We start from the raw sequence: 13,354 nt of genomic DNA on the forward strand, positions 1-13,354 counted from the left end.
TGGGTTTCATCTGTCCATTCATGTGTTCCCTGCTTTTGAAAGTAATTTTAACTAAGCTGCTCAACTCTTGCTCCAGAAAACGTGTCCATGTGAGAGATTTACAGTAATACAGCTAAGTAATGTTACTGTTAGATTATGCTAGAATGATCAGCAAAAGCAGAAATAATCTTGAATATGGACAAGATCTAAGGAACTTACTGGGAATTGCAGAAGATAGCATGCATGTATATTGGTGTATGCATATTAGCACTAAATGTACAGTTTAATTGTAGCATTTGAAGAATTCACTGTGTATCAGCAAAGCCACAGTAACTGCCCAGGTCCACATGCCTACCCCACAGCAAATGGGAAGAAATTCAACCTCTTTACTTGTTGAGTAATGACTTTGCATATCCCACATGCTAGGCAGACTCATGGACACCTACCACAGCTGGGCAGAGGCCAAGCCACCTGCTCATCCATGCTCACTGGATTGTACATTTGAGCCCCCTCTTCCAGAAGTGAGGCTGATTTATTCTGCTACTGTACCTTAACAGGTGAAATAACTAGACAGCAATGGTTAAAAGCAGATCACAGCCAAAGAAGCAGCCCTAGTCATCCCAGCCGAGCTAAGCAGTGGATTAGTGCCAGACTCACTCCTTCTGGCCAGGTTGTTCTCTACTTCCTCAGTTCTTGAACACATCTTTAAGTGTTTTGGGAGGTCTACCAGTTTCACACCAAAGGGCCTAAGTCCAAAAAGAGAGGGTGTAAGCACCTCTGTGCAATGAGTTATTCTGGTGGGAATTCCAAAACAAAGTAGATCCAGAAAGGCAAGGGACACTATAAGCAACCAAAAGTCAGAAGTCCTGGTTTGCATCTGTCTCTCCACTGGCGAGTTCCCTGAAATATGTCTGGGAACAGACACAGAGGCTAAATGGAATCGGCAAAATTCCTGAGGGCACCCAGGATTGCTACATGCTCCTGTAATGGTCTTCCTCACCATTGAGCTGCAAGCCCATTTTCCTTAAAAGCTAGGAACTTCATTTAACTATTATTTAAATCTTAGAGATTTAGCAAATGGTAATTGGATTTTCAACAACAATATGCAACCACTTATGAAAAGTCTGTTCTTCCTTATTTCAACTTGGCAAGTCACCACTTAAAAATCTGATAGCAGGAGATTTTCCTTGATGAAAGTATGAGTTTATGGCTCTAAGTGCATGGCAAAGAGCCAGCCTGTACCAGTTGTAAATGCAACAGTTATGCTGCATTGCAAAGTAAGACAAAAACAGCAGAACACTGCTTTCTTATGGAACACTTACAGTAATAGGCACTCATTTTAAAAGCCAGTTTTGAGACAAGACCACAGAAGTGAAATCCTGCTGCACTATTGTGTATATACATGTGTGCAATTATCAAAATCAATGACTAGTAATTAGAAGTCAGGAAAAATAACCCTCTAACAGATGGTCTTTCTACCGCTCTGAAGATTTGCAACAAAATGTACTTATGTAATAGCTCTGTTGAGGTATTCTTTTTTCTGTCTCTTTTACTCTCATTTCATGGTCACCCGTTTATATCAGCTAACTTTTCCTTTGTGAGGAAAAAGAAATAAGAGAACAGGATTGTTTCTCAGGTATTTATCTCTCAGTATGACACGCCAGTTAGTAGAAAAAGGTTCTTGTTAGGTCACTGACGATATGATTTACGAGTTTATTTTAACTAATACAAGAAAAGTTCAGAATGGGGAAACGGAACTGAAAGAACTTGCAGTGCTGACTGAAAGCCAGACTACTGACATGTTTACTATTCATTTCCAAAGACTTCCTGGAGCTTGATTACATACAATTACAAAGTATGGCATATGATACATATGCACTTTTTTTTTAAAAGTTTAAGCCAAATTTTAAAACACCACCACCAAAACCCCAAACCCAAACCAACTCCTAGCAACATATGCTTAAATTCCTAAATAGCCAGCTGCTTTGCTAAGCATCCTTCAGCATGTCACTCATTACATGAAAGACAATTGTATACATACTGTTTTTATAAATCAGGGTTCTGCTTTAAGAATGAAGAAATGGCCTTAGGAATATAATATTTAGGGATTAAATTTAATGCAAAAAAAATAACAGGAATGTCACAGACAAGAAGTATTGTGTTTAACAAAGGCAGGATTCCCATCATAGCTCTAAATTTTTTTCTGCTAAAAAGCTAGACATGTAATTGTTTTTTGCTACAAAGATTTGAAGTCAGTCACCTCCATCCAATCAACCAAAGATCAGTCATTTCATGTGTCTCTCTGAAAGCTGTATTACAGCTAAGTAAATAGCATAAGAAGTACATTCAGGAAAACCCTATACCATCTGACCACATCTGGATAGGTTGTGTTCCTTTTTGCATTCTTTCTTTTAGGTGAGCATCAAACAACACATTTATGTGAGTGCCCATGTGTTCATGCACATGTGCACAGTACTGGTAACTGAAGCCATTAACTTACATAGATCGAACAGAGAAAGAGATCTCATTGGACTTTTACAGCACAATGGCATCATATGATATTTTGAAAAATTAAGCATAGAAACTTTCAGCAGAATAAGTTTCAATTGCAAAAGCAGGGAGTTTAAACAACGTCTTTGCCAATACCTGCCCACACTGGGCCCCTTCCTCGATCGCCTGAGAACACATCAGCTTGCATGAGGGAATACATCAGGTGAAGACTCACAGCTACCACAGCTAAAACAATTTCACAACAGCAATCGCATGGACCTACTTGTACTTGCATAGATGGCTCTGTTCTAATGTTCTGATAAATGCAGACAGTGGGCAACTTTCATAAACATCTAAATTCTTAATGGATACTGTTGCTTACTCTTTTGCAAAGTCAGCAGGAAGGTTTGCACATTTCTAAACAAGATGGTAATTTTAATGGAAAATGCCGTTTCACAAGTCAAGAACTGTAGTTGGATCTATAGCATTTATTCCCTTCCTGAAGAATCATTTACCTTTTCTGAACTTGGTTGCTTGTTCACCTACATCCTTAGAGTTACATGACACTGCTTTCCCAGAGGCTACCAGGAATTTGCCAGATGGAAGATAAGCACTGAATAAACAATGACAGAGAAGGTAAAATGAATGTCACAAAGGTGTACATACTGCCTGGACAACACAATTCCTACATGATCAAATATTCTAACTCAGTATGGGAAAGAAAACAAAAAAATGAATGTAAGACTAATTATTCTGTGGCCTGATAGAGACAGTTAAAAAAAAAAAAATTAGATTGGGTTAGATTAATCATAAGTAATTAGGCCAACAGTAAGAGCTCATTCTTTCATTAGCTCCTGGTTTGACAGACCAAATCGATTCATTCCTTAACCCTGCAGGATCCTAATAAGATTTATCTAAAAATGGAGCCATGTTTCTTTAGTTATCTATACTATGAAGACACACAGAAATCAATTGCTGTGGCCATAAGTGGACACTTCCTTTTTTTCCCAGGAAACATAAAAGCGACAGATTAAGATACGTTCAAGCACCACATAACCTAACAAATATCTGAATGAACAACATGGATGGAAGCTCACATGCTGATGCAGAGGTTGAATCTGAATGGTTAGGAATGCAATCCAAGGTGAAGGAAACCTGTCTGCCACAAAGCAAATACATCTAGACTGAGAAAGAAAATCTGCATTTGCGAATCCTTCCTTTGGATTATACCTGACACGCACAGCAGAAAGGGGTATAGGAAACAATGCCTTGCTTTCTCGTATATACAGCATCTTCAGCTTGTAGACAGCTCTTCTTCCTACCTTGCATTTTCTGTTCTTTTGTATGCCTCCCAGATGTAAATATAATTTTTGGTTTTATGTTGATTATCACAGGATCTATACACAACTTTTCTACTGAGTACCATCGTAGGATTTTCAGAGGGTTATGAACAAAGCTACCATGTAATTCTTGAAAAACCATTTTGAAGAGAAAAAGAAAGTACCTCAATAAATGACACTTTATATTTGAAGGCAAAATTGCTTGCTTTAAAAAAAGCTTGAAATTGCACTGATGGAAGTAGTTGTATAAGACTGTCTTTGGCTAATAGCAACATTTGATATTATATTTTAAAAGAAATAAACTCTTCTTATCCAAAGCATAAAATATTTGCATATAAACTATCTTTTTTACATTTTTCTTTTACTACAGGAGAATTATACAGAAAAATGTATGCAACTTATTTGGTGTCTCTGTCGCTTGATCCTCAAATGTAGTTTATATCCTAAACATTTTTTAAGATATTATAAAATTTATTTTTTATTATAACTCAACGGCTCTTTTTTATGCAAAAGTTTGGTTTTTACATCAAATTAAAGCTAGAGAAAAATAATCAGCCATAATAAATAAACAAATAGTCATAAAGAATCATAATGCAGGTCATATGACAGTAGTCAATACTAAAAAACAGCGAATAAGCTTTTGAAACATAGGTCTTGTGCTGAAAAAGACTGTGCTGAAAATATTCAAAGTGTAGAGGAACCCCTAATATGTGAGAAGAAATATTGTAATTTAAGACTCTGTCCACTATTTTTGCTCTTCAGATAGCATTCTGCAAATCCTAAACTCATATGAGAATAATAATGGGGACCTGTGAAATGGAGAGATAGGAGAATGCATGTGGGATGGAAAAGGATTTTATAAAAAGGAGGAAGTCATGGCAGAGAAGTGAGGTTCGCAGAATGGCGACAGTGAGGAAGAGGAAGAAGCACCAGTGGGTGTGAATGGAAAATTATGTGAGACAGGAGAATACTCTTTGAGCCTGAGGCTTTGTCCTGCTGGAACACGATTACTTTGTAAATGAGATGTACCTTAAAGCTGGCATGATGAGACACAGAGAAGAGATGAGGGGAAAGGAAAAGGGAAAAGAGAAAGGGAAAAACACTGTACTGTAACAGCTAGCTTTTCTGAAGTGGAAATAGTCATGTGTACTGCACATACCTGCTAGATTAATTTACATCCCACTATTGCTTTACAATGCTCTCTTGATTTAAGTTTATTTGATCTTTGTTAGTGAGTTGTAGGCCCAACTCTTGATGACATTGCAAATATAAAAATAAGCAACAGTAGATCATGCATGCACTTCCTTCACTAGAAGCCAACATTAAACTCAGCAAACACACGGCATACAGCCCCCACCCTACAAATGAAATGAATACATTCACAGCAGCATCTATATTTTAAAATGTTACTCAGGAAAATTATTTGGCTTAACAAAACAGAAGCATGAAAATACAGGGAGCTATATACACTATAAGGATTAAATGCCCCTTAAGGTAAATAGTCAAGAAAAATTATACTGTGTACCTATATATCAGGTTTTTACATCAATCAAGCACTGCATTTGAAATCAATTTGACTCTAGATAAACCAGTAGACAACACTACTGAATTATGGGCATGGCTAGTGTTTAGTCATTACTCCTCTACCACATGGATTAAAGGAAAAGAAGAAATAACCTATCAGAACAATGTCCTAACACTATTTGTATTAAGACACAGTTTTTTGCAGCTGGCTTTGAGATTTAGAACCATTTCATAATTTGCATAGTTTAATATTTTAAGAAAACATTAGAAATTTTTTTTTAAAAGAATCTTTTTTGTTTAGGCGTGGTGTGCTCTGATGAGAATTTCTGAGATAAATGTTCAAATTTAATTACCATGTCTACTCATTTCTCTCCCATTTTCCAGTTCCAGATTCATAAGGTAAAGGTCACCACAGCCTCTAAATGCCATTGCATCCAGCTCCAACCACTTAGTGCTTCTGAACAGATGCTCTTGAGTGTGTCTTGCAAAGCTGTTCTCCCCGAAGGAGTCAGCTGAGCAGCTGTGGGTCAAGCAGTGACTTGTACCCTCGGATGGTCTCTGCCCGCTCTCCCAAATGAGGCTTGGAGCCAGCACAGAGCCCGGGAGGGGCACAGTGGCAGGGCTAGGAGCACGGCACCCAGCCTCTTTGTAGTCGAAGGTGGAAAGGAAGACAACAACGAACAACAGAGTTTTGAAGATGTTCCACCTGTCCTATCAAACTAGGAGGAGGAGTAATGTGTACTAAACTAAACCTGGTAGATGAATAACGAGTAACTCCAAGATGAGTAATCCTGAAATTCTGGCTGTCAAGTGTCCTATGCTTACTGGCATGTTTTCCTTAAAAGGTTATTGAGACATACTGTGTCTCATTTCATGTGAAGGCGAGCCTAAATCTGAATAGTTATGTTTTAAATTCTCTTTCAAGAAAACGAGCTTCCAAATTATCACCAAGAATAATTTCCAGAATATTTCCTCCCAGGTAAGAGCCTCCCAGGATTACCATTTATTATATTCTAGCACAGTAGGGCTTGTAACGTTGTGCCAAATACAGTATACTGAAATTTGTGGGCTTATTTTCTCAATGAAGGTTCTTATGAAGGGATTATCTATTTAGCTTGTATCAATCACTGCAACACCACCATCCCAACTGGAGGAGGAGAGCAGAGCAGACATTATTTTCAAGTCTTGTTTCAGCAGTGTTCAGAGACATGCGAGCTGCAATCCTTGATCTGAAATGATCTCTGTTGCTCAGAAGTCTGCTGACCACAGCTGGCCAAACCTGGACATGCTGTTCATTGCACTCTGAGAGCCATGTAAAACCTTCTCTGAATAAACTAGTAATTTAGCAGGACACAAGAGGTATTAAGATTGAAAAAGGAGGACACACTGTTAAAATATCTGTGGTTTGGCTGTGTTTAAGTATTATTAATGTGTTCAGTCAAGGGAGAAAATAAAACAGCAGCTGGAGTAGATACCTTGTGAATCCTGATGCTTATAAGGCTTTCTAGAAAAGTGAAGATGTGAAGGTATTCAGAAGATGAAATCATCACAACTTTGTTAAATGGGTCATTTTTCAGGAAAGTCTCAATATTCTGTATCCACTGTGAAAATTTCAACAGAAAGAAAACTTCTGAAAATAAACCTCACCCATGCTTCCTTTTGAATGTTGCTATTTGGGCAACATAAAGCGGAGAGAGACAACTATTCTGAAAAAAAGAATAAATATGATACTGTTGATACAAATGGAAAAGATGCAGCAGAGCCTATGTGCACTTGCTAGCTAGCTAGCTGGAGAGAAATCTGTTTCACCTTCCTGCTAGAAACATTGCTGTGCAGCCAGCCTTGAAGAAAAGAAAAAGGGTTGCTATATTCTTTTTCTCCTTGCACCCAATTAGAAAAACATTTTTTTTAAAAGAAGAGGTAAGTCCTTACCTCCCCTCTTTTCCTTAAATGAGAGTATTTCAAAGATTTGCATACAAAAGCACTTGAGTATTTGTACTGCAGTACATCTGGCAATTATCTTACAAGAGAAAGCGTGCGTTTTAGCCAATTGCCACAGGCTTGGCATTACTGAGAGAAGTAGAAAGCATTTGAATGTACAGAAGAGAAGGGATATTCCAGCTTTCTACCAGCTACCTTGAACATACTTCACGTTTAATTTCACCCTGTTGCCACAGGCACTGTGTTGTTATGACAGCTGATCTGCCATTGAATAGCTGTAAAGGAAAATCAACAAAGGATCGCTTCGGCGATTTTCAGTGCAATTTATTGGAGCTTGTATCTTGCGGCTGCTGCCGCCTGTCGGGGTAATGACACATGATGGGTGATTAAAGTGCAAGTCCCTAAATCAAAGCCGTGCCAATGGTCTGAAGAAGCAGAAAACAGCATTCAGACCCTGTTCATTTCTCATAGTGGGAGGACCTCATTAGGAAAAAAATGGGCTGTTTTACTAACAAGAGAAAGTACTTGTGTCTAGGGAGAATTTTTATGCTTCCAAGATTTACCGTAGCCTTCTTACAGCATCTTGTAGACTGAGCATTTAATGAAAACAAATAAGTAATTAAAACAGATAGAGAGTGTTACAATCCATCGCCACTGACTTGGAATTTATACTGAGCCGTATTGTAGTTTGTTCACATCCTCATATTTAACACAGTTTTTGCCTTTGTTTGCCAAGAAATAGGTGGTGAAAGACAGCTGCCTGTCATGAGGGTTAGGGCAAAGGTAGGCAAGGGCAGCTCACCAGCTCATGAGAAAGGACACGTTGGGATACAAGAGTAGTTTCAGTTCACTGAAATTATTTTTGGTTTTCTTTCCATTTACCTTACTCTTTCATTCTGATGAGATATGCAAGTAATCCAGCTAGAGATTTTTACCATTTCTGGACAAATTTGTCCATTGGACAAAAATGCATTCTACTCAAGATAACTGCAAAATAAGTATGAAGAAGCAAATAAATGAAAAAGCCCTTTTTTTAAGGGTGGCAGAATGTCAGGAGAAGAAAACAGTAAAACAGAGTACATAATCAGACCAGGGGACTTTGTTTTGTTTTGCCACAAAATACTATTTACAGACCATGGGACTGTGAAAAATGGAGCAAGGAGAGATTAAGAAATATCAAAATAACTGGGCTCAGGTGAATTTGACATAGCATGATTGCTGTTCTTCCTATAAACATTTTTGAAGGTGTTAGAGATGGTGATTTTTATCTTCCTTTACAAAATAGCATGGATAATCTATCTTTGCAAATGCAGAACAGGCAATCTCACCCTTACTGACATCTTGTGGGATATATGCATTTTTAATGAGAAATTGGACATAAACAAAAGGATAGCATCTGTTTATAAATGCTATTCTTTTCATACACGAGGAAAAGTAGCAATCGGACAGATCTCAACATTCGTATATTCTCAACAAGGAATTATTTTCCTAAAGACTAAAACGAGCATTTAGAGGCACCCTGGTGAAGAGAGCACAGCGAGTCCTCCATCACAGCTTGCTGGCTTTACTGCAGGTGTTGTAGCAAAGCAAACTCATTTGACTGGCCACACGGGAAGTGTGCCTTTATCCTGCCCAGATAAAGTTTCACGGAGGAAGCCAGGCATAGACTTCTATCCATTTTAATAAACAAATGCTGCAGTGCTTCAGCCATATGGTGGAACAACTTTTAGCTAGCAGTGGAGGAAACAGCTTCTCTAGATTAAAATCCCTTTTCAAAAGCATCTTTTGGGCTTGTTTGTGTTTATAACTACTATTATAATTTATTTCTTTGGAAGTACTAACTAGTTATGTGATCGGGGCCTCTTTGTTCCATGAGTTGTCTGAAGATGGAAAGAAACAAATCTTGCCTGGAAGAGGTCATGGTCAGCATGGACGAGAGGCACTAAAGGAGGCACAGGCAGCAGAGGCACAGGGTAGTGAATTACCACAGCCAAAACCCAGGATAGCTGAAGAAACAGGGCACTAGACTCACTTTTACACTGTGACCAGGCTCCCTTTCCCAAACAGCCTCTTCTTCTGCTGTTCCATCAGCTCTTGTCATAGATAACAATTTTAGAAGTTTTTTAAAGAATGTTTCAGTGGTGAAACTTAGCATTAAAAGCTAGGATTAGTATGTTCCTGCTGGAAGGAGGTGTGACTGACTGACGGCTTTAGGTTTATGTATTAAACACATATAATGCAAATAGTTAAGAAGCATATTTGAGAGGAAAGTGAATGAAGCAACTCTCTTTTCTTGGCAGACAGGAATTGTTGGAAATGTTTTGGTGATCAGATTAAATCTTCTCAGTCTCCACAATGACATGAAAATAGTGACGGATTTAGGAAAGGGCAGAGCTAACATGCCTGCATGCCTGCCTCCGACAGATTTGTTACATAGGAACACACATACCTTAATGAATGCTTGCTTTTCAGGAGGGAATTTTTTCACAATACTGTTCTATCATGTTATATATAGCCCCTAAAGTGGAATTAGGAAGTGTGACGTTTATTCAAATGAAGGGAGGCAGGCAGTCCATTTTAAGCAGACATCTATTCCCTTGTGACTCCCAGGCAACCTTTAAATAATTTTAGTTCTTCCCTTCATGTTAAAGGCTCATTATCTTTTACAGAAATTCTTTAGAAGTCTTCTCAACCCAAGCACCAGGAGTTATTTCTCAAGACAGCAGCAGATTCCTTATTCCAGATCTCTCTCATGATTTTCTAATATTGTATGTCTTGGTGAATAAGGAATTTGAGAACTACTTATCCTTGGTTCAGAAGAAGAGAAGAAAATCACTGATCATGATTTTTATGTCTATTTCTTGAAAAGAAAATGAGAAGGATAATAGCTGCTAAGTGAAGATTCTCTGCTTTCACGGCTGCCATTCTAGCCCTGTAGTTCCTGATTCAGCATCAATTCTGGCAGCTCGCTCTTTTCACATTTTTGCCAGTATTCCTGAAGCCTCTTTCTTTTCCTCTCATCTTTTTTCTTTGCACTCCCTCCTCATACAATCTCCCTTCAACCAAGAAGTTGGACGAGCTTCTCTGACATAAAGGTGTCACGCAACACCGAGGCACTAAATAAATGTGTATCTGGAATTCCTACCATTTCCTTCTTAGTATTAAGAGTCTTGTTAAGCAAGCCAAGTTGGTTTATATATAAAACAACGAATGACAAGATATAGTACCAGACAGAATAAAGGCAGGTCCAGGCCCTCACTTTGGAGTCACTCCACCTGACCAGGTGCAAGTGTCATGTGCCATAATCACACCACCAGAACAGGCGATCCAGCTATAACTGAAGCCCACCATGGCACACTTTCCCAAAGCAGTTTGTCCTTAATGTGTGCTTGATTAAAGCTAAAGCTGTGTCTCTTCTACACACGCACCAACACGCTAATGGCGTTTGCTCCAACAGCTGTGCTGGGAGCAGTACGTGTGTTAGTGTGGATGTGTGAGGATGTACAGACATACTTGCCTGCTATCTCAGAGCCGGAGGGGTTTTCATTAGATTCAAACAGCAACTGACTCTCCAGGGAAGCTCCTGCTCTTATTTGATAAGGGATGCTCTTTTATCACACATGAAACTGCATGCAGTGATCAGACAGCCAGTGTGCATAGCTGCCAACCAGAGGAAAGCTGTTTTTCTGTAGCATATTACAGCAGCGTATTGCTACTACTGTTGAAGATTGGCCCAAAAATGGTCAGTTATGGAAACCATAGAAGCTGAAACTTCTACTGATCCACAGAAAAAGTATGCAATTAATATACTTGCTTAAGAGGTTGGGATATCAGAAGACGAAGCCATTGTGGTAAATCAGAGTGGAGAGGACATCTGAGGTACTGGGGCTTGCAAATCTAACAAAGTTGACACTCTTCCTTTCAAAGAACTTAGTTCTTCATTCTCAGACATTACAACAAACAAACAAGACCCCTAAACCTAAACATTAGTGGTATAAAGTATAGCTCTCCAATGGAGAATAAGTTGGATTTTCCTTCCTTTCAGGAAAAAAAAAAAACACCCAACTTTTTACTTTCAAGGGCATACCTTTTCCAAGCTAATTGACATCTCAAAACTTCAAAGCACTCAGTCAATCTTCAAAAATCCTATGAACATGAAAGTGCATGACTTGGTGACCTCCTTCAATACTGGTCTAATAGGTCATCCAGGAACATTTGGCATGCTGAAGTGTCAATAGTTTCTTTTTTCTCTGGTGGGAAATTATATTCTCTCTACAGCATGTTTGAAGGAGTTATAGCTAACATACACCTAAAAACTGGATTGCTTTTGCTCTTGTGCCTAGAAAGTACAGATAGGTTGAGGTTATGTACGCACTCCAGATTCAACAGAATTAGAGGCATTTTCTGAAAGTTATCTGCCAGTGGCTAAGTCAAAATGACTACTGTGGCTGTATCTATAATCTTATAGTATGTTATAGCATCTTGTGGTATCTACTGTAATTGTACCTATAGTACCTATCTATGGTATCTTAAGAATTGATTAAGGGACTTTTAAATCCGTACTTTCTTCAACTGCTGAGATTTGTAACAGTTGCTGAGGGTATTTCTCCTTTGTTATTGTTTTTTTACCTTTGACCAAAAATTTTCTTACTTCCCTTTCATTACTCAGCTGTAGCTCATAGACATGATACAGATTTTTGAAATGAGATGTTAATCTTTTTCATCTTGAAGTCCCGTTTTCTCCCTCTACTAAACAATGTTTATTATTAACCATACTAACTTCCAAGTGCTACCACATGCAGCTGAATACCAACATTAAATTAAAACCAACAAAAACAACCTCTCCCCTCCCTCCCCAGTTCCCCTCCCTCCAAACTAAGGATGCAGTAGACAAGCCTTTTTCACTCAGTGGTAATATCTGGATCACAGAGAAGTGTTTTAGTTCTTACTTTTAACAGTGAGGTACATGGACTTGCTGACGTCTGCTCCCACATCATTGCTGACCTTGCAGAGGTAGTATCCACTGTCTTCTTCCAGCACATGTTTAATCAGCAAGGAGCCATTTGTGAGAAGCTGGATACGACCGTTCAATGCAATTGGCTGGAACTGAGGAACGCCGGCACCTAAAGCAGGACCCCCATGGAAATAGGTTAGTGAGCAAGGAAAGCATCTCATTTTTTTCAAAATAAGGCAGAAACTATAGTTTCCTGTTCTTAGAGGCTCAATTCAATTAAAATACTAATGGCTTCTGACATCATCAGAACAAACAGAATGGTTCTTTGCCAAAATTGAATTCATTCAATGGAAAGAAGACAGACACTTGGAATGTAAGAGTAGCAATAATTTGCCCATGTTAGAGGTAAAGGGGTAAAGGGGCAAAAGGAGCATGAAGCAGGAGTGGAAGAACCAGAAAGGGAGAGAGAAAATGAAGATTTTCAGACCGCTCATGGGTAAAAAGGCACATTTGTTGTACATTTAGAGGCTGATAAATTATTGACAATTACAGCTGAACAGTCATACAAGTATGCATCCCTAATGCATACACCAAATGAATTTCTTATGACTAAGAGGGATGTCTGTTGTAGTAAACATGGCATACTCAAGGGACCTCTAGCACCTTGTTTACGAAACTCTGGATAACGTGGAAAACCACATTAGTAACTGTGTTGCTTGTTTACTCCTACAGCTGACTGACTGATGACACATTAAATCTCTGTTCTGCCATGTTTGTAGCCGGTAATTATTCGGATTGTGAAAAAAAAAATACAAAGAAAGAAACAAAAAGCTCAGACCACTAATCAGGCATGAGGTGCCATGTTTGGCGGTAATGTAAAAATGGAAGATCCATAAAAAGACAGGAAGCCAAAGATTTCTTTATCAACTTTGGTTTTAAGAAAGAACCTACTTTTCCTTGGAAATAAGATACTGGGTGATTTAGGGAATAGGGAACAGGATACTGCCATACTGTCAGCGTGACATACTGTCCAGAGGCCCACCACAAGTTCAGGTTCCACCAGCATTAGGGACTGTCTAAGTGTATATTAAGATATGGGTTTCATAACAAAGGCTTTTACAACCTA

The 13,354-nt window shown here is 38.6% G+C and overlaps 1 protein-coding gene across 3 annotated transcripts in view; it reads right to left on the reverse strand.

The window, feature by feature from the left end:
* The window catches only part of DSCAM (DS cell adhesion molecule), a 435,274-nt gene that overhangs the window by 146,336 nt on the left and 275,584 nt on the right, over positions 1-13,354 (reverse strand). For all 3 annotated transcript variants that reach the window (XM_075710780.1, XM_075710791.1, XM_075710770.1), the window contains exon 11: positions 12,224-12,397. In XM_075710780.1, coding sequence (XP_075566895.1) covers positions 12,224-12,397 — 174 coding nt within the window. The remainder of the gene's footprint in view (positions 1-12,223; positions 12,398-13,354) is intronic.

This window comes from Pelecanus crispus, chromosome 1 (assembly GCF_030463565.1).
Source record: "Pelecanus crispus isolate bPelCri1 chromosome 1, bPelCri1.pri, whole genome shotgun sequence".
Classification (NCBI taxonomy): Eukaryota; Metazoa; Chordata; class Aves; order Pelecaniformes; family Pelecanidae; genus Pelecanus; species Pelecanus crispus.